Source organism: Ictidomys tridecemlineatus, chromosome 14 (assembly GCF_052094955.1).
Source record: "Ictidomys tridecemlineatus isolate mIctTri1 chromosome 14, mIctTri1.hap1, whole genome shotgun sequence".
NCBI classification, from domain to species: domain Eukaryota; kingdom Metazoa; phylum Chordata; class Mammalia; order Rodentia; family Sciuridae; genus Ictidomys; species Ictidomys tridecemlineatus.
Genome location: NC_135490.1, coordinates 2,960,820 through 2,982,317, shown reverse-complemented (window position 1 = coordinate 2,982,317; position 21,498 = coordinate 2,960,820). Strand labels below are relative to the sequence as shown.

At 40.9% G+C, this 21,498-nt stretch overlaps 1 protein-coding gene across 2 annotated transcripts in view; it reads left to right on the top strand.

The window, feature by feature from the left end:
• Positions 1–21,498, top strand: part of Csmd1 (CUB and Sushi multiple domains 1) — a 1,629,066-nt gene that overhangs the window by 500,391 nt on the left and 1,107,177 nt on the right. For both annotated transcript variants that reach the window (XM_040292009.2, XM_040292008.2), the window contains exon 3: positions 1,218–1,330. In XM_040292009.2, coding sequence (XP_040147943.1) covers positions 1,218–1,330 — 113 coding nt within the window. The remainder of the gene's footprint in view (positions 1–1,217; positions 1,331–21,498) is intronic.

Here is a 21,498-nt window from a genome sequence, read left to right as displayed (position 1 = left end):
CTGGCTGCAGCACAAACATTTCAAGAGTGAAATGTAATTAGTCAACTACTTGGTTTCGTACCATCTTCGTGTTTTCTCATAAATTTTAATATATATAACTTGGCTTTTATTTGTATTTCAATTAAGAAAATGACTAAAATTGATTCATAAGAAATTGCAGCAGTATATTACAGTCATGTAAAACTAAAGAAGTATTGATTTTTTAAAAAAAATAAAACCCATGTAGAAAACTTAAAGTGATTGACACAAAATGATGATAGTAAACAACAAAATAACATATCATAAATAACATCATAATTTGTGCAATTATTCTGTGACTTAACCCCGATCTGCTTTTAAGCTTGCTCTGTAATTTCATTAATCCATTGTTGTTTTATTTGTGCACGATCAATCATGACGATTGGCTCCAGAGCATGGATCCCACCACCTAGAGGAGCTGTAACGAGCACTTAGTAGCGCAGGGTGCTGGCAGGCTGCGTTCTGCTGCTGGGCACACAGGCAGGCACACTGCCTTTGCGTCATAGCTCAGGCCACCCTCTAGCACATATCTGCACACAAACCTACTTAATTAGGAAACTTTGGGTAAAATATAAATTGATGTAGTCTCTCTTTGGGCTTTGGAAAAACTGTTAATTTTCAAGTACTGTACATATTAATTACTATACTAGTCTCCTCACACAGATTTCTGGGTTTGTCATCCTTAAAACTTTCAAATGTACCCAAGCGTCGTGATCATGAAAACCACTTAGAATCCAAAAGATATTTTCTTGTAAAATGAACATTAGGATGGATTCCTTTGACCTCAGCACAAGCTTTTCTCTCAAGAGAAGCCAAAAATTTATTTAGCAGAGTAATAATTTAGGAGAGAAAGAAAGAATTCAAAGCACATGCAAAGTCACGGGGAACTTGAATAAGGGGGCTGTGCCTTCCTGTGGTCGCTTCCCATCCTGCGGGCAGAACAGTGGTGCATAATTGCTTCAAGAAGTATCCTCAAAAGTTACTTAAGTAAACAAACTCTGGTGCTTGGTCATGCTTCAGTTCAGTCACTAGCAAAGTCACACGTGTGGATTGTCCAAGTATTTTGCGGCATCCCGCATGGGTAAGACTTAAAACGACTTCATCAAGTACGGTTTTCAGGAAAATGTGTGCCTTTTCAGTGTGCCATGCTCCCTTCAGCCAAGCTCTGCTTCACCATGTTCCTCTTCTTTTGACTTTAGGCTGTCGGGATTTCAGCTGCCGTCCTCCATAGTGAGCTCCGGGTCTGTCCTCACTCTGTGGTTCACTACCGACTTCGCAGTGAGCGCCCAGGGCTTCAAGGCACTGTATGAAGGTAGGAGACTGCACTCGGTGCGCACACTCACTGCCTCCATGACCTGACATGCCACTCTGGGTCAGCCATGTTAGGAGGAAGCTTGCTGTGTGCGTGGTTGGGTAATGAATATTGGCAGTTGGAAAACACTATTTCCTACAATTGCCAAATTTTCGAGCACTAAATATTCTTAAGTTTTCTGTTATTAATGGGAAATTTCTTGCTTGGGTTGTCCTTTTGTTGATGTGTGGTAGGGAAGTTTTGAAAATATTGGATATAAATGTACTTGTATCACTGACTGTTCAGTGTGAAGAGTTCACTCACAATGTCCAAGAGTTGTGTGAAACTTTTCTGGTACTGTTGCTGATCAGGGTCTGAGGAAAGGCAATTGCGTGACATAAAATTTTGCTCTCCAAGTTGAAGGTTTTTTATTTAAATTTATTCCAATTTGTTATATGTGACCACAGAAATATTTTGGTGTTACTGTTGTTGCATCCTTGCAAAGTGTGGGTATTTTGTTTTGTTTTTGTGTCTTCATATTTTGTAGTAGATACCTTTGAATTTTGCTATCATTATAAAGCTTGGTTTTGGGTGGAAATAAAAAAAATACAAGATTGAACTAAAATAGAGGAAATGCTTATTTTAGGCACCATGCTTGAATTGAGCTAGTGACACTAAGTATAGAGGCTGAAGTGAGTCTACTTTAGTCTTGTTGGGCACTGAGATTTTAAATTTTCTTTCGTGTGTCATAAAGCAGCTATCATTGTTAATATAAACTCTGGAGGCTCTAAGTTAAAAAGCAATAATTATAAGTGGAATTATAAAGTAAGTCAACATTGTTTAGTTTGGAAGCCAAACTCTCCCAAGCCACATCTGCTCATGTTCTTATTTGTAATCCTCAGTACACCTGGGCACAAACATGCTTTGTGGAGAGTTTCAGTTTCATGTGGTTAGTGTAGGTGAACTCAGCGGTAGGAGATTATCAGAAAATTTGAGGACAGAATGTTCTCCTTACACAGATAGATGAACAGAATGATTTTTTTCTTTGATTTAAAGTTGTTTTTGGACTGGTGCTGAGGACTATCTATTCTTCATATCCTAATAGCTTTGAGGATACTGCATTTGTGTATAAACTCACATCAATATCTGAAAAGTGTTAACCACCTTTAAGTAATTACTGTCAAGGAATAGTGTCATGTTTTGAAAGAAACAGGCTAGTTGAAGATTAATGGATGTGGTTCTCTTTCAAATTCAATCAGACCTACATAGTACTGCCTGTAAACCATACAATCACATGGTTTATTTCCTACTAAGTCTGCAAAAGTATCACTAAAACAACCCGTATCAGCTCCTTGTGAAGCACGCCGTCTCTAACCAGCATCGTGACAGTTGCTCAGAAGTCTGATCATGCCCCCATGTTCTAGAAGCCTGTGGCTCCCCTGTCCTGCCTGACGCTGGCACTCAGGGCCCGTTGTGCTGGATCCCTCCAGTTGATGTTGCAGGAAGGGTTGATGTTCAGTGGCTGCCAGGGGAATAATTCTATCCAGTCTTCTTGGAATATAATTGGTGTTACTTGTTGTCAGGATGGTACATTTAAAAAGATTGTTGGAACTGTCTATTGGAGAAATATTTTCACGTTATTCAAAAAGATCAAACAGGAAAATAACTAGAAAAGTCCATAGGACTGTAAGTTCTAAAATAAATGATTTTAAAAATGTGTTTTATGAGAAAGCTTTTGTGTAATTTAGATTTTGAATAATAATATGATAATATTGTCTGATATTTACAGGTAAGTACAGCCAGTATTTTGAAAGAAAAAAATTAAAAGAACAGTTAAATACAAAAGTGCTTTGTCAACAAAGCCAAAATTTCCTCCATCACTTAATATCTGTATTTAAAATATTCCTCAGTTAGCTTGAAGCTCTTCTGGGAAAATGGAAGTGCTCTATCAGGAGAAAACAAAGACCCCCGTGGTCCTCATGTTAGCCTGTGGAGGGAGGGCTCTTCTGCAGGTGGGGGAGGCTCCCCGTGCCCTCCCCCATGTTGTGTGGATCTTCCCAGTTCTGAACCAGCCGTGCCTCCCCAAGGCAGGGCCTGGGGAAAGCAGAGGTTTTATCAAGGACGGTGTATCAAATGTGCAGACATGCTGCTTGAACACAGGACACCTGGTAGATGCACCTAGGGAGCAGGGCCACCAACAGTGCAGAGATAGGTCTCAGTGTGGTGACAGTTGTACTGTGATGACTCAGATTTCCTTCCTCCCCAGCCCTTTTTCTTTGAAGAGATTGCTCATCTAGTAATTCTTTGAGCCAAATAATATAATAAAATTTTGATGTATGATCTAAGAGCTCCAAAGGAAATTGAATTTAGATTAAAATACTAAATCAACTATTAAAAATAAAATTTTATAGTTCTTAAAGTAGGACTGCTTTCTTCCCATTCAAATTAAGACTTATTTAGTATTACCAGATTGTTATTTAATTTTTTTTAGATTTAATTTATTGGCTTCATCTGAGGAAATCTTCTAAACTTCCAAGATCCGTTGAAACATGATAACCTTGGCCGTGATCCTAATGTGGGCACTGAACTCCAGTGCTTTTGGCAGTAATTTTGGATAAACATTATTTACATAAATTATTATTCATATGTGGAAACATTAAGGTACATAATGAATGTGAAAACAATGAATTAAAATATTCCAACTAATGTGTTCAGCCGTTGACTTTAACTCTGAAAACCAAATAGAAACACTTATAAATTTCCTCCTAACATTGCTCACTAAAAGTATTTGACTTTCTGCATATGAACCCTTTAGGGTCTTAGAAAGTAAGTTCATAGTTGTTGAAATCAGCACATTTCCACTAGAAATGCTGAATGAATTTAAAGCTACTAAATTAATAGAGTGCTCTTGTAATAGTTTATCTGCTAGTTCCATCCTTCAACAGCATTCTCCATTGTGAACTAAATAATTTGCATAAATTGCTGATGAATTTAAAAACAGAAAATATTAAGGTTATATATAATTTAAAGTAGGACAAATGACTATAAAATTTCCTATGTGTGCCCAAATTTGAAGTACCGTGTCCATAAATAGCATTAATTCCTAAGTTTTTGCCTATCTTCTTTCAAGATCTTAGTTAATTAACATATAATGATTTGGTAATTAAGCTTATCTGTGTTCTAAGAAAGATGTCATCTGGGAGATAAGAAAACTGTGGAAACATGGAAAACCTTAGGGACAAGGAGTTAGCACATCTACCCAGCCACACAAGGAGAAGGGCTCTCCAAAGCTGGCCACTCTGCAGCTGCATCTGTGTGTCTCAGGTTTTAGAAGGGAATGTCTTTATTTTCCTAAAGCTTCTACTTTTTAGTAACAAAATAATTTAATAACAAAAATGTTTAGTAATCTAGTCACAAAAACGTTGGAAACACTGGTGAATACGTGGTGAAATCTCCTGGGCCAAGCATTTTAAATAAAATCCCATTTGTTACTGTGCATCTTTACTTACTCCAGAACTCTCTCCATGTTTCATGAAATACTGGGTGATTTTTCAAATGCTGACTTTTAATAATGTAAGCACTGAATATATTTTTAATATTCAATTTTTGTGAATTATTTACCATAATTTAGGTTGGTTTCTTAGGGATCGTTTCATTTCATTTTGTTTTACATGAAATGAGTCTTCTTTGAAATTGCATTGTTTTCTGTCATCCAGTTATTTTGTGAATAACAAAATTTGTGTATAATACAACTTACATTTGGATCGAAAACAACAAGTCTTTAAGTCCTTGGGTCCTGTGAGTGTTTATCCACTAGGATGGATACTTGCTGCACATAGGACATTTCTCAAAAGTCAAGTTAATTCCATAGATTTGGAACCAAATTTATTTTTAATTATTAGCAAATGCTTTATTCATGGAATGCCAGATTAAAAAAAAACATAAATGAAAATCTATGCATTTTGAGATGGATACTTTTCTATAATGAAATTGGCAAAGCAGAGGAAAGGGCAGCAAGGATTTCTTACTTAAGCAAAGCCAATGAGAAACGAAGGGAACACACAGCCTCTAACCCACCCAGCCTGCACCCGGGGATCACGGAGTCCTGCCTTTACACACTCAGCATTTATCTCAGCTTCCAAGGTGCCATCTTCAAATCTGTTGGCCTTCAATTTTATGCATGAAATTATAAGAATCAGATTATCAGAATTTAGTTTAATGAACAAATCCTGGAGGTATAGTGTGGAGGAATTCCATATTACTAAAAAGTAAAGCTTCGCATATGGCAGGAAATTGCTCTTCATATAAAATAAATAGCTTGTTTATTGAAGTGGGAAAATGCAATTGCTGATAAAGATGATCTACGGGACTCCCTTGGATTCTAAGGAATTCCATCCTGTTTGTTTTTGTCTTAAAATCATTCATTCTATCAGCCATAACAGTATGTTCTGCCAATTAAAGTATATGCCTCTGTGGACAGATGATAAATGATTGATAGATAGACAGATGGATGGATGCCTGGGATTGTGTAATGCTCTACATGCATTTCCTATGGTGAGGCTGTAAACTACAGTAATTAAATTTCTTAAAATCCCCCAAGTACTAACTAGTGCAAGCAGGAACTCAACACCAATCTACATAACTTCTGAAGTTGAATTTCATAACCACTCACCATCCTCTCAGATATGGTTTATCTGTGAGTACACACCTGTGCGAATACAAATCCATGCACACAGGCACATATTTATTTGTGAACGTCCATGTTTGCACAGAGAGGGTGTGTGGCATGTGGCTAGACAATGGGACACATTGGGTCACCCCACACACTTTCCAGGCTTTCACTTAGCATGTCTGGAACCTTGGACCAGAGCCTGTCCCCAGCAGCAGTGACAGGAGGGAGGAACGGGGCCCAGCACTCAGGCTGCCCTAGGAGAGCAGGCAGGAGAAGGAAAGCCAGCCCCCCGCCCTCCCTGGCAGGGTGATCTTGAGGTCCATACTGACTTCCTCTGGAGGCACAGGGTTCAAGCTCGGGTGCTGGGGCCTGCTTTATGCCAGGACCTGAGCTGAAGTCCCTGAGGAAGGTAGACAGGAGGAGGATGTGAGGGAGTGAGGGAGAAACGTGCAGGAATGTGGGAAAAGCAAGCAAGTGAGCAGCCTTGAGCAAGACAGGCTAAATTGACAGGAGAGGGGAATGGGTAAGGGAGCTGGAGTCGAGGGAACTGGTTCCCAGAGGCCACAGGGAGCCTGGATCGGCCCGGCCTGGGCTCTGTACATGGTTCAACATTGACACAGGAAACTTGTGCTGTGAGATGCTTCAAAACAAAAACAAACAAACAGACAAAACTGAATTCATTTCATTCTTCTATGAAATAAAGTAGAACATTTTTTGTAGGTCTATGCTTCAGTTTCATAACTTTGTCAACTTTGGGTTTGTAATTCATAGTTTTAGTGTCCAAGATACATGCAGGCAGAAGGAGGAGAGAGGGGCTAAGTGAATTCTAGATTGCTGCAGCACTTTGGAGCCGTCAGATGGCACTTACCATGCCCTCTCTTGTGGCCATTTTTCTTTATGACATTGAGACAAAAATTGAGCCTAAGAAAAATGTGAATCCTTCACATTTGACAGAGTAAATATTCAAAGATTCCTTTTTACAAAAACTGAGGAACAATAGGTCAAAAAGTATAAAGTGACATGTCAGGTGGTAAGTTCCAATGTTCAACTGCACGCTAGGATAACTATAGTTCAAAATAGTAGTGTGTGTCTCCAAACAGCTGGTAGAGACAGTTTTGAATAAACCTTCCAAGTAGAAACAATGAATTCATGAGGTGATGGGTGTTAAATATATTTTGATTATTATTTGATTACTATTCAATATGTTTGTACTGAAATCAATACACTATGCCCCATGAATATATGCAATTATAGTTTTAATTGAAAACAAAAGTTAGTAGTTGCAGAGTTCTGGGGCAATCTTGAGGTCTTTGATCTACTTTGAGTTGACTCTCATTCCGGGTGAGGGGTAGAGACCTAGCTTCATTCTTCTATGTACAGATAGCCAGTTTTCCTAGCACCATTAAACAGGCTGTCTTTTCTCTAGCTTGTATTTGGCACCTTCATCAAGTAGTGTGCCCACATGGGTCAGTCTCTGTGTCTTCTCTTCCATTGGTCGACGTGTCTATTTGGATGCCAACACCATGCAGTTTCTGTTACTATAGCTCTGTAAGATGATTTGAGATCAGGTTTTGTGAGGCCTGCTGCGTTGCTCTTCTTGCTCAGGATTTCTTTGGATATTCTTGGTATTTTATTCTTTCAAATAAATTTTGAGACTATTTTTCCCCCTAGTTCTGTGAAGAATGTCATCAGTATTCTGATGAGGATTGCACTGAATCTGTATCACACTTTTTGGTGGTATGGTTGTTATGACAATATTAATTCTGCCTGTTCAGATCCCTTCTAAGATCTTCTTCAGGCTCTTTTCCAGTATTCCATAGTTTTTAATATAGAAATCTTTTTACCTCTTTGGTTATATTTATTCCCAAGTTTGTGTTTGTTTTTGAAGATATTGTGAATAGGATAGTTTTCCTGATTTCTTTCTCAGCAGATTTATTATTTGAGTATAGGAAAGGGATTGAATTACATATGTTGAACTTGTATCCTGCTAATTTTCTGGATTTGTTTCTCAGCTCTAGAAATCTTCTGGTAGAGTCTTTTTGGACCTTATAGGTAGAGGATCATGTCATCAGCAAACAGAAAATTTGACTACTTTTACAGTTTGTATCTCTTTAATTTCCTTCTTTTGACTGACTTTTCTGGCTAGAATTTCAAGAACTGTGTTAAACAGGAGTGGTAATAGCAGCCATGAAAATCAAAAGTACATTGAGATTTCACCAGCTAGAGTGGAAGCCATCAAGAGTACAAATAAGAATAAACGATGATTAGGATATGTCAATAATGGTAACTCATACATTGTTGGGGGGACTGAGAATTAGTGCAATCACTCTGGAAAGCAGTGTGGAGATTCCTCAAAAGAGTGGGAATAGGACCACTGTACGACCCAGATGTTCCACTCCTCAGTGTTTATCCAAAATAATAAAATAAGCATACTAGAATGATACATCCACATTAATGTTTATAGCACCACAAATCATAATAGCCAAGCTATGGTACCAGCCCAGGTGCCTGTCAACAGACAAATGGATCAAGAAAAATATTGTGTATATATATATATATACACACAATGGAGTTTTGCTCAGCCATAAAGAACAACAAAGTCGTGGCATTTACTGTTAAATGTATGGAACTAGAGAACCTCACGGTCAGTGAAATACACCAGACTCTGAATGTCAAGGATCAAATGGTTTTCTCATATGCAGAAGCTAGACAAAATAAAGGGGAAAGGGGGATCACATGAAAAGAAAGAGAGAGCAGCAGAGTAGAGAACAGGAATAGATGGGGAAGGAGGGGGATGGGAAAAGGGGTGAACGGTTCAATGAAATTGACCGAATCATGCTGTGTACATATATGACTATACCACAGTGAATTTCAATTTTTTTTTTTGTATCTGTGAAGCACCATTTAGGAAAACGATAAGTAAATAGAAGGAAGACCAGTAGAACATAGGAAGAGGAATGGGGGAGGTAGGAGGGAGGGAAAAAAGGAAGTACTAGGTACTAAAATAATATTTCTTACATGTATGATATATCAAAATAAACCATACTGTTTTGTAAAACTATAATGCAAGCATTAAATTTTTAAAAAAATAATCTACTCATCTCTAATTTAATTTTAGCAAGTAGTTCATATTCCTTTCCTTCAAAACCTAAAATAAAAACTGCTGCTGAGAGTTACAGCTGAAAGAAGGAGTCTGACTTTCTCTCTGTTAGGACTGCCTGTCATCCAGAAGTCTCTGCTCGGGCACCGGAGTGGTGTGAAGACTCAGAGGCTCTATGATCCTCTCTAGAATACAGTCGTCTCAATATCACCCACCAAATTAAACACAAACCAGAAATGAGTGAATACTCATTTATTCGTTCATCATAATTTACTTTTCTGAACAGAGTGGCCTATATCTTCATCCATCCCTTAAACTCCCAGCAGAGAAAGTGAATCTCCTAAACAGAGCCTTGTGGGTCTGGGTCGGATGGAGTAATTGACTCTGGGGCCAGGCGGGGCTCGGTGCTGCCGGGGTGTCTCTTTGTGGGTTGAATATATTTGGCATTTCCCTCTGACACATCCCTCAAGCAGAATTTTCTTTCTTTTCACATCCACGGGTCTGGATTTAGAAAGAGCAGCTAGATTATTACCCTTCAAGCTCCGAGCTTTATTTAGAATGTCAGCACTGATTTACTTCCCCCTTAAAGTGATCACCCAGACTCGGCCTGAATTAAGCATAGCGCGGGATGGATACACCTGAAAGGAGGAAGCTTCCTGTCTGAGGACCTCGAGAGCCACGGAGCGGCCATCTGCTGTCCAGGCCTGCTCTCGGACACTGCTCAGATTTCCAACAATCGCAGAGGCTGCAGCACATGTTCACCTCCTAGAACCTCTCTCCTCCTGAGGTCTCAGGTGTCCTTGGCTGGTGAACGCTGGCTTCTCAACAGTTAGGACACCCTGTCACCTCTCTGCAAAAAGAGACAGCAATTATCACACTAATCCTGCTCAGGCTTAGTTTACCAGTACCCAGGCATCTCTGTGCTCATTCTGCAGAGTTCTGCACCACCAAGTATATCACCAGCAACGTGAGAGGGTATGACAACACTTGAAAATACTTACCACATAAGTTCTATAGCTCTGACATACACAATTGTATACTTAAAATGCATTAATAGGGTAGATTTCATGCTGTGTTCTTACCACTATGGAATAAAATTTTTAAAAAACTAATGCTTTTAGTGTGTTAATACTAACATTTCCAAAATACCAAATAGAGAAATGAGTATTTTCCAAAGACCAACTTTAAAACACTCAAATAGAAGATGCATAGCTGCCACAGAAAGAAAATTTATCCCACCAACCTAGGCTCACCTGTTACCTGTGGCAACTGATAGATCTGGTGGAGGAATAATAGATAAAGATACTTTGGGCAGTCTGGGAGCCTCGTGAATGCACAGTGCCACAGGAAAGTGGTTTCCAGCCAGCTCAGAGCAGGAGGGAACCTTTGCCCACCAGGGGCTGCACCTGCATGCAGCACCTGGGTGTGGGAATGCCTCACGTTCCACTTCTTTTTGAGGATGCCTGTGATTGATCTGATCTTCTGAATTTGGGGTCATGGAAAACCATTAAGCTTCTATGAATCTTTGAAGTTATATGCCCACATTTGTATGCATTTGTGTTTTTCTGAGAAAAGCGTTTCTTGGACTTGAAGTTCTCAAAAGTTCTCCTTGTAATGAGAAGGACAGAATGGCATCTGCTGACACAGGCCTGGTCTGTTGACCTGCGGCACTATGGTCTGATTACTGGAGCTTATTCTATGACTCATTTCTGCTCTTGTGACTCCGGGTTGGAGCAAATATTCACCCGGTTGTAATTTGGCTTCACATAGAGGCCTGGAGTGGAAAAAAAGGGACTGTCATATTAATATCAATGTAAATAGTCTAGTTCCAATGAACTGTGATTTATTAGTTTGGCATTTTGATTTTATATATTGGTTCTGTGTACATAATGTGCATTTTCCCCTGAGAGATGAATCTGCTCTAAGCCCTACAAAGTCTGCTTTCTGATTCAATAAAAATAGACCATCATAAATTCAGAAAGATAAATTTCCTTGTAAGGCCAATAGAGATATTGACCTTTCAACCTGAAAACACACACACACACACACACACACACACACATTGCTGTGCACTGCTGTCCTTCAAGCATCATCCTAAGAAAGGTGTTTTATTTAAAGTTCTAGCTGTACAAAAAAGAATTAGTTTCAGCCCTGTATGCATTGGCCTGAGGGGATGCAGGATGTCTGTGATATATAGAAGTAAAGAAAAATTTAGCACAATCTCATTTAGGTAAAAAATACATGTATAAGCATGTGAACCCACATGTGTGTGTGCTGATGTGTCCATGGACATGGTATATAGAGCATACACACATGCTTGTGAGCATTGGAAATGTGCCCTGGAATGCTTCATTAGTTAATATGAATTACCTGGGGAGGAAGTAGAATGACAGGAAAGAAGTACCACTGGATTTTTTTCTGTATGACTGCATTATTTAGGTCGCAGCAATGAACATTGAAAAAGTTAGATAATGAACATTATAAAGTAAGAAATTTCTGAAGATGATGTGTAAATTAATATTCTTAAGTGGATCTCTGGCTCTTAACTAGAAATTGAATGAAAAGTTGAATCAGGTAATTAAAAGTCCTCTGATATATTTTTTCAAATGATTGAGTTAATGAGTTCTAGGACCAGCACTGTAGCTGAATTTTTTTTAATAAGAAAAAATGCATACTCTTTAAAAATCTACTCTCACAGAAAATAATAGCCTGTCTAAAAGAAACACAATAAAAGGCAAGTTAATTCCACAGAAAAATTACCTCCAAAAATATTATTCAGAAACAAATTAAGGTATGTTTTTTATTTGTACTGGGATGTCGCGACCCCCAGCCGGCAAAGGAAGACGCGACACAGGATTCTTCTTTCAGTAGTTTATTCAGGCCTTATCTCAGTCATGACTTCAAGCTTCTTCTCCCCCACCCGTGCCTCCCAGCCTTAATAAAGCACCCGGAGCCCCAATGCAAAGCTGCCACGTGGATCTTTCTCATAGGGTGTTATCTCAAAACACGCCAACTCTCCCTAATAAGGAGTTGTTTATCACTGACCACAGTGGCAGCCAGCACCATATTGTAATGGTGGCTATGGTCCGCAGAAACGGTTCACCACACTGGGAAGGGATTCCCAAATCATGAGTAGTTGCACTGTCAGTCCTTGACATATTTCATCTTGATTCATAATTAAAATTCCATCCTTTGTAAACAATAATCTCCAAGGTTTTTTACTTTTTTACTCATTTTTCTCCCTACACTTTTGTGTTATAGAAAAATTGCTTACATGCTTACATAAACAGTATTTGATAATATGTAATCTTAGGCAATGTTTGAAAAACAAATTACAAAAAAACCAAAACTTTATGAGTAAAAATGAGATGCCCCCCCCTCGTTCTTGACCTTAATATGGTATTTCATTGCCAGATAGGTGACCTCTCCATTAAGTATCAGCAAGCCTTGACTATTTAACACTTCAAACAAAGAGCTAGGGAAAATTCATTGGTCACTTCTTCTAATTGTGAATTGTCTGACCTTCTTCCATGTGATGTCCCTCTCTCCTTTTGAAGTGATGCCTCCTTGCTCCTTTTTGGAACACCCATGTCTGCCTCTCTTCCCACTTCTCTGGGCCTTGTCTGGTTTGCCTAGCGGATTCCCAGCAGTGGTGACCCGTGCTTTCTCAGCATGCAGAGGACATGTCGTGGCTCTCAGTGGCTCCTCTTGGTTCCTAAGGAGCCAGCAGTTGTGTTTTGGCTAAGGTTACTTTCTGTTGTTCTCAAATCATACATAGTTTTGCTCTTCTATTGTTTGTTGTTTATGTATTCCTTTCTTTATTTCCAAATTAACAAGGATACACGGTACAAAACACTGAGGAAAGGGGACATTACCTTTTCTTAGACTTGCTTCCAATTATAAACAGTTAATTTGAGGCAATATAAGGGGATGTGAGAGAATGACATCAATTTAGATTGTAACCAGAGAAAAATGTGGGCATACATTGAATTAAAAGAAAAGGAACCAAGACTGCTGAAAATAAGCACTAAATATTATAATTAGAACAAAGATGTATGATAGTTTCATACATAAATTCATTTTAGTTTTAGAGAGGGAGAAATGTCTCCCTTTAAGAGTCCTTAGTGAAAGACATGCCTCATATATTAAATATAAGTAATCTGTAGTCATATGCATATGGCAAGAATAAAAACAAAACAAAACAAAAAACTTCCCTGTCTGGCAGCTGGTGAATTCAATGAGAGATGTACATCTAAGTCATAAAAAGAGATACAAAGATTAGTTTCATCTGCAGAGTCCCCAGATCAGTCTTTAGGAAAGTCAAAGTTCATTTCCACTTCTAAATCAGCACTGAACATGCAAATTGTCTTTATTTATGGTATTCTTGTTACCTGAGGTTGATAGGTCATGTTTCTGCATCTAAGTAGACTTTATTCTGCAGTTTCTTTCTTCTTTTCATTGGTTTTCTTGGATGTATCCGAAGAATGGCACCTTTCAACCTCACTTGATCACAGATATGGTCTTTACCACCACAAGGTTCATGTTCACAGCCTTGGACACTTATGAGTTTATTCTTGGTTTCAGCAAAATGAAGCACTGATATTATTAACGACTAGAAAGATGTCATGTAGAATTGTGCCATTGGGTCTGTGAGTTTTCCTTGATCAGATAGTTCTTTAATTGTACATTTCACTTCTCCTTCCTTAGTGCTAATCAGGGCAATGTCAAGCTAGATAAGATGTGCCTCCAATTGAGTCCAGTCATTGATCCAAAAAGTGACATACAGAGGGGAAATTCACTTCAAATAAAGAAAATTTATGATTTCTGCAATTATTTGCATTAGCCCCAATCTTTTCTTTAACAGCTAACAATAGGGGCTGGGGTTGTAGCTCAGTGGTAGAGAGCTCGTCTAGCATGTGCAAGGCTCTGGGGTCCAATCTTCAGCACCACATAAAAATAAACAAATAAAATAAAGGTATTGTGTCCAACTGCACCTAAAAAATAAATACTAAAAAAAGATGCATCGATGTTTTAAAAAAGCTAACACCAGCTAATATTTAATTACATGATTAAGCTCCAATACCTGCATGGCAAAACTACAAGTGGCCTCCCTGTATGTTTAACTAGTTTCCTTGAAGATCTTTGTATTTCCATGACATGATCTCATATTTCATTCATACCTTCAGAGGATGGGGGGAATAACCCTATTTAACAAAGAGTGAGTGTCTAGGTCTATTCAACTTAGAATATGAACTTATATGTATCTGATGAAGCTTTGGTAATCATTTCAATCAAACTTACCTTGGAGATTTAGGTTTTGTTTTTTCAATTATGCATGTATTTTCCCTAAAACATGTTTTTTAAATATTAGAATAATGCAATGGAAAGCTACATTTGGGGAGGAGAGGAGGGTGGGAGAGTGGACAGCTGGTGCGTGGGACATTTCAGTTTCCTCCTGCAGATCTGCCAGGGTGTAGGAGGAAAGCAAATGGGAGAGTTTGTGGAGGAATAAGATGCTGGGCACATTTCAGCTTTGGATGCATTATCCATCTTAACTCACGATGAGATTTCAACATTCCGCATCTGATTTTTCATTTCGTAAGACTTTCACACTTGCTCAGAAACTCCCCATATGTCAAAATACTGACATGTATATCAAAATTTATGTATTTACTTGACTTTTTTGGGAAGAAGATCTTAGACTTATGAGTCATGGGAACAGTTGCATCTTCATCTGAGTGTAGTGATAACAAACTTACATTTGTATCACTTAAATTCACAAAGTCAAAGGAACTAGCTAACATGTCATTACATTAATCTTTATACATGTATTAATGATGATTCAGAAATATAAATGTTATCACTTTTAACCTACTGTTTGGAGTCTACATTTAAACAATGAAATAAATGCAACATTACAGTGTAATGCAACTTTACAATATCACGCGTAACATTAGCATGTTTAGCATATTTAGATTGCGTTTCAGAAAAACTGAAATCCATTGTTTAAATTTTCCCCAGCTTTAATACAAGTTACTATTTTGCCCACTAAACTATTGAGTCACATCAATATTTTAAAGTTTTAAAAAATGTGCATGATATGTGATTTTTCGTTTAATCCTTACAGGTAGAGACTTTATCCTACAGAGTTATTCTAAAGTAGAAGTTTTCTAACTGTCACACTGGCGTCCTGTGGCAGGGAGGAGCTGTGATGCAGGTTGTTTTTTTTTTAATTGGCAGCTTTCCTGTGGAAGGCCGAGAGTGGATATTTTGGGCTGCACGGCCCATCTGGCCTGTGCCCCTCTGCTCAACTCTGCTGCTGGGTGTGAAAGAGCCACAGCACTAAGGCACAGGAACGTGGCGGTGTCCCAGCAAAACTGGGTGCAGAGATGGGGGTTGAGGGCTGTGGAGAGAGTGAGGGGAGTGTTCCCTTCTCCGGGACCCGGTGTCCTTTCCTTCTAGGTCAGCGCAGCTCCCCAGTGTGTCCCACTTTCTCAGACAGCAGACAACTGAGCCTTGAGCAAGAGGACCGAGAGGAGCCACATCTCCAAGGTCCATTCACCAGGTCTGCTGTCACTGTTAGGGCAGCTCTGGGGGCACCTTCCTCTGACACCTGGTGGCTCAGGAGTCTCAGTGAACTAAGTCTCTGTATCGGGGTTGGCAGTCAAGACATGATCCAGCGTTGGTTGAAAGCACAGAACTTGTGGGGGTTGGGTACAGGGGCTGTGTTGGGCATGGGGGTGGGCATCTGTGAGTCTCTGGTCTCCCCACCCAGTCTTCCGACTTCCCATGTCTGTATTCTCTTCCTGAATCCCCCATTCCTTCAGAAGTTGGAACACTTTGCTTCAATTCCCAAAGTTCTTAGAGGCTTTAGGATGAAAGGTGATACCAGCTAATTAAAGTCCTTATTTCTCTCTTGCCATGGCCCAGAGGATCGTGTGTAGATTTATCAATACATTTGGCTACTGGGGTATAATATTCATGAGGTTGGGGGAGAGAGTCAAGCTCCCCGGATCGTCTAATGGTCCACTTAATTTCCCTACATTTTGTCACTTTGAATGTGGAGAACCAGCAGCTGGAGGCGCACTGTGAATAGCTCACATCTCTGTACTCACTCTCTGAAGGCGAGTGCACTGGGTGCTTTGCACCACTTGGGAAGAACATGGGGCACCTTACAGTATAAAATTGTCCCGGTGGAAAACGCCCGCTCAGCACAACTGGAGTGTGATGTGTGCACTCTGACGCTCACTGCCATCTGACAGCTGCTTGGTCCCTCTGTGAAATGAATTAGTGCTGTCATTCTACTAATAGACCAAAAATAAAACCAGTGGCATTGTCTCCAGCAGGCAGTTCTAACAGAAGCCAGTCTGAGCACATCGCCTCCCTGCTCCTCAGAGCCAGGCCTGTTTCCGGAAGAGCCTCGGGAACAGAAGGCAGCTCCCAGGTCCCAAATTGAGGGACCCAGAGCCCTCTCAGAGCGGGATTGCTTCGAGTGGACTCCAACTGGGAATAACAGTCCTCGGTTCACAAACGGGGACCGAGGTCGACTACCCTCTTCATGCTCATGTGACTAGTGTGTAGCTTCTGCCAGAATTTAAACCATTTTTACTCTTAGAAAATTGAAAGCCAAACCTGGGTGGGATGCCTTTGGTGTATGAAGCTATCATTTTTCTTCTGGCTCACGCATTCTAACCTAAATATCCCCAGTTGACGAGGGCCGTCAGTTACCCTCCTTTGAGGGAAACACAGGCTGTTTTGCCTTTTCCAAGGAACGGCAGCAGTGAGAGGGTGTCCCGGATGAGCACTGAATGGTGGGGTGACAGCTGGGACCCTGTGTGGCTCTGAAACTAGGCCCCCTAGTTGGCTGCAGCCTACTGCTGACTCCTGGGCCTGGGGCAAAGGACTGAGTCATCGTGTGCCTCTATTTTCACATCTCAAACCAGGATGGTAGTTGTCAGACGATCAGCATCCCAGGCTGCCCATGAGAAGTGAGATGTGAACGGCCCGGCCCACAGCGAGCGCCACCTGCTTGATGACTGGCTCCTGGTGTCACAGCACCGAGGTGGCCTGTCGTTCAGGTCCAGCTCACGGATGCTGAGCTTCAGCTGGTCAATAATACTGGCCATCTTAATGTTGAATGTGATTGAAGTGAATTTTTAGCATAAATAATATAAATATAAATGGACCATAAATATAAGTCATACAAATAAAATAACATAATACTTTTTAAAATTTATTTTAATTAGGTATATAGGACAGCAGAATGCATTTTGATTTATTGTACACAATTTCAGCACAACTTTGTTTCTATGGTTGTACACAGTGACTTACCATATCTTAATTAAAAAATCTTACTATTGGCTAAAGCTCACCTGGGTTTTAGATTTTTGTATTTAATGATATTAAGTATCATCTCCATCAAACTCATTTCTCCATATCCAGAGGCCTCCTATTTATATTCAATATATGTCCAAGCTCTAGAAAAGCCTTTATTGAATTTTGTTATGAAAAATGGATACACACAATTTTAATTAATACTAGAATAAAAAGTAAATGCTTATAAAATGCAAGGCTGGCTGGGCAGGGGATCACATTCCTATGTTCCCCTAGGAGGCTGAGGCAGGAGGATTCTGAGTTCAGAGTCAGCCTCGGCAACTTAGTGAGGCCTTGGGCAGCGCAGTGAGACCCTGCCTTAAAGCGTTTAATAAAGGGCTGGGGATGCGGCTCAGTGTTCAAGCACCCTGGCTTCAATCCCTAGTACCAAGAGGAAAAAAAAATAAAAAAAGAAAATGCAAGGCTGGCCAGTGGCTTCCCTGGCCAGCAGATGGCAAAGATGAAGACGCCCACAGCCCTGGAGGACCCCACACCCTGCGGCTTTTCAGGAGGGGCTGCCCCGAGCAGTGTCGCCCCACTTCATGGGACTAGAGCCTGACCTCTGGACAGCCTCGCAGGTTTGGGGTCTGGGAATACGCACTTGAGACAAGTGCCCTGAGCCTCCCACTCTCCCAGTCCCCCGAGCCCCGATGTCCCTTCTGCAGAGAGCACGCCACCTTCCCCAGGACCGCCCAGTTCCATTCTCCCTGGGTGTGCTGCCTGTAGCAGGTCTAGGTGAGTAGCCATGAGACCTCGGTGCCGGCACACCTGGGCTAGGTTACGGCTGTCGATGAAGGACACCCCCGACGCAGGCTTCACTGCACCTGCTTCACAGGTAGAAACCCCAGCACCGTGTCCCCTTAGAAAGGCCCTTTCCAGAGGGGCTTCCAGAGGGTCCAGCTGTGCTCTCCCTTGGCATTTATACAAAAGAACTAGACGCAGCACCCCAAAGTGATACACGTGCACCCGCGTGTGTCACAGGACAGTCACCGTGGCCAAGGGAGGGAACCGACCTAGGTGTCAGTCAACAGATGAATGGTAAAGGACAGTGGTATGTTCACATAAAGGTATATGCTGAGACATAAGGAAAAACGAACTTATGTCCTTTGTAGGAAAATGGATGGAACTTGAGACCATAATTTTGAGCGAAATAAGTCCGATTCAGAAGAGAACCGCATGTTTTCCTTCACAGAGGGGAAAAGGGAATGTCCGGAAAGTGGGAGAGTAGCCATTAGAGGAGAGGGAGGTGATGGGGAGGGCAGAGGAGAGTGGCGTGCTGGGTCTGCACTGAGGTCGTTGTGTCTTTAATGCTGTGCCAGGATGCTGCGGTGGACCCAGCATTCTGTGTGACCGAGATGCTGGAGAAGCAAAAAGGAAAAGGAGAGACTTGAAGCCAGGCATTTGTCCAGGGGACTGTTCTATTTCTTATAAATACCCATATTTATTAATCCACTTAAAAAAATAAAGATCTATTATTGGGGATAGTTTTAATTAGTAGATTACAATAAATAAGAACACGCATTTTGATTCACTCAGACTCTGACATTGACTTGCTTTTAGGGTATTTATAGTCATTTATACAGAAAACTATGTTAAGTTTAAGCTATCAGTAAAATTCACCTTTTCTGGGGTTATAGACTGCCAACATTAAAATTAATAGAATGCAAAAATGTATTCTATTTTCTTCTCATAAAATTGATATTTCTGTTGCTCTACAAGTATTTACCGACTACCTAACATCTAATAGACCTTTCCTAGGAATTAGATATTCAGCTTTGGGCAAAACAGACAAAACCCCTTTGCTCATATCTCCCTGCTCATGTGGGTACCCCTAGGGAAGGAAGGGTGGGACTGAAACGCACAGCCCATCACCTGTGAGAACTGTTAGGACAAGGTTGCAACCAGGGCCAGTAAGGGTGCAGACCAGTGAGGACCTCAGGGTCACATAGCACTGTCGGGAGGGAAGGTTTTCAGGAGAAGGAAGTAAGGGAGCAGGCAGAGGGATCCAGGGCATTCATTCCTGGAAGCAGAACCAGGAAGCATCTGGGGAGCCTGGGATGGGCTCTCTGTGGTTAATTTGGGATAAACTTTAATATTGCCACCAACAGAATTTACTAGATGAAGCTTTGAGAAACAGGGATCTGGGGGTGACTGAGGTTTCTGGAGGTGACGGGGAGGCTGGTGGGGAGGTCAGGTTTCCTTGTTTGGGATGAGAATAAAATGAGAGACAGGTTTGTGAGCCCCTCAGAGACCTAGGTTCCGGAGGTGACTGGGGTGAGAGGGAGGGAAGGCAGCTGATTAGTTTCCGGTGCACAAAGAGGATGTCAAAGACAGAACTCCATGCTGTCATATTATAATAAGTATATGATTATTTAGGTCATATATTATATACTGCTCTTATAACATATTGGTAAATATTATTAAAACACATGATTGTGGATTTCAAGACATATATTATATGTGATATAAGTAAGCCTACTGCCAGGCATGGAAGCACACACCTGAGACAGGAGGATCTTGATTCCAAGGCCAGCCTCTGCTGAGAGCCATTGCCAAGTAGGAATGACGCATCAAAATTTCCTTGCCAGCGTACCCCATGTTGCTTAGAGGAAGGACTCGAGGAAATGGACTTGCCTTGGACATTCGCTGTGACATTGCATGTATGCTTGAGTAAGGTGACCTTGCTCAAGGACCAGGGCAGATCCAGGTTTAGGGCGGATTAGGTTTTAGGGAGTATCCCGCTCCTTGGGTTTAGGGTGGTTCCAGGTTTAAAGTGTACCCTGCCCCGGAATAGGGCGTAACCTGCTGCCTCAGGCAAGCCCGATTTGAGTTCCCATTGAGTTATCCTGGGATTCAGAAAGTATTTGGGATTCAAAGCCTGGTGCAGTACGTGAATTTGAGAGAAGAACGTGGATTTCCCCAGAACGTGTTTGTAGAGGGCCAGTGTGAGTTCGGGAATAAAGAATTGCTGTTTGAATCTACAAGGCTGTGAGTGGCTCGTGATCTTGTGCCCAGCCAGACTGCGGCAAGCCTCAGCAACAGTGAGGCCCTAAGCAACTCAGTGAGAGCCTGTCTCTAAATAAAATACAGGATAGGGCTGGGGATGTGGTTCAGTGGCTCAGTGGCCCTGAGTTCAATCCCTGGTACCCCAATAAATAAAGTAAGTAAGTAAGTAAGCACACAGTGCCCTTGTGAAGCCCTGGTGGAGCCTTCCTCCCACCCTGATGGAGACTTGTTCCCACAAACCTTAACTTTCTAGCTTCAAACCACGGCTCGTCAGTGCTTCCTACTTATAGACAAAGCCCTTTCCTTCATCTAGAATTTCCTATTGCACGCTCAGTGCTGCACTACCTTTCAGATTTGAATGTCAACAGTGCACTTTAAGAATTCATTGGCTCTTGTTAAATTACTGTTGGAATATAAAACTTAAATTTTATTTAAAATAAAGCAATGAAGTTGGTATTCTACATCAAACACTGCACTGCGAGAAAAATAAACATCTGGTAAACCCATGGTGAGTTCAATTCTCCTACCATTAAATTAAAAAATGTACTTCCAATGATCTAATGATCTTTTAAAAGCATTAGCTCATCAAGGCATTTCAAAAGAGCCAAAATAAAAATATAAAAAAACATGCATACACTCTGCAAGAGAGGCACTCATAGAAACAAAGTGTCCATTAAAATTTTTGAAAAAAATAAGAAGAAATTAGTGTGAACCAGCCTAATTTGTATTAAATTTGAAGACTAAGAGGCTGCAGGTCAGACTGGTCTGCCTCCATGGTACTCAGCTCCACCAGTTCTCAGGAGAGTAATTGCTGATGTGGCTGGCCCCAAGCCTATGTGTCAGTGGGGAGGGAGGGCCGCTGATTGACATTGCTAGGACCAGGAGCCTACCTACATCTTCAGTGTACCATGTGTATAATGCACGAATGCACAGCAAGTGCAGCATGGTTGTGTAAGGGCTTCCAGGTGGCAGCAGGCACACGGCATGAGAAATCCAGCGTGCCTGCATCTTGCTTATTTTCACTCACAGGACCAGAGA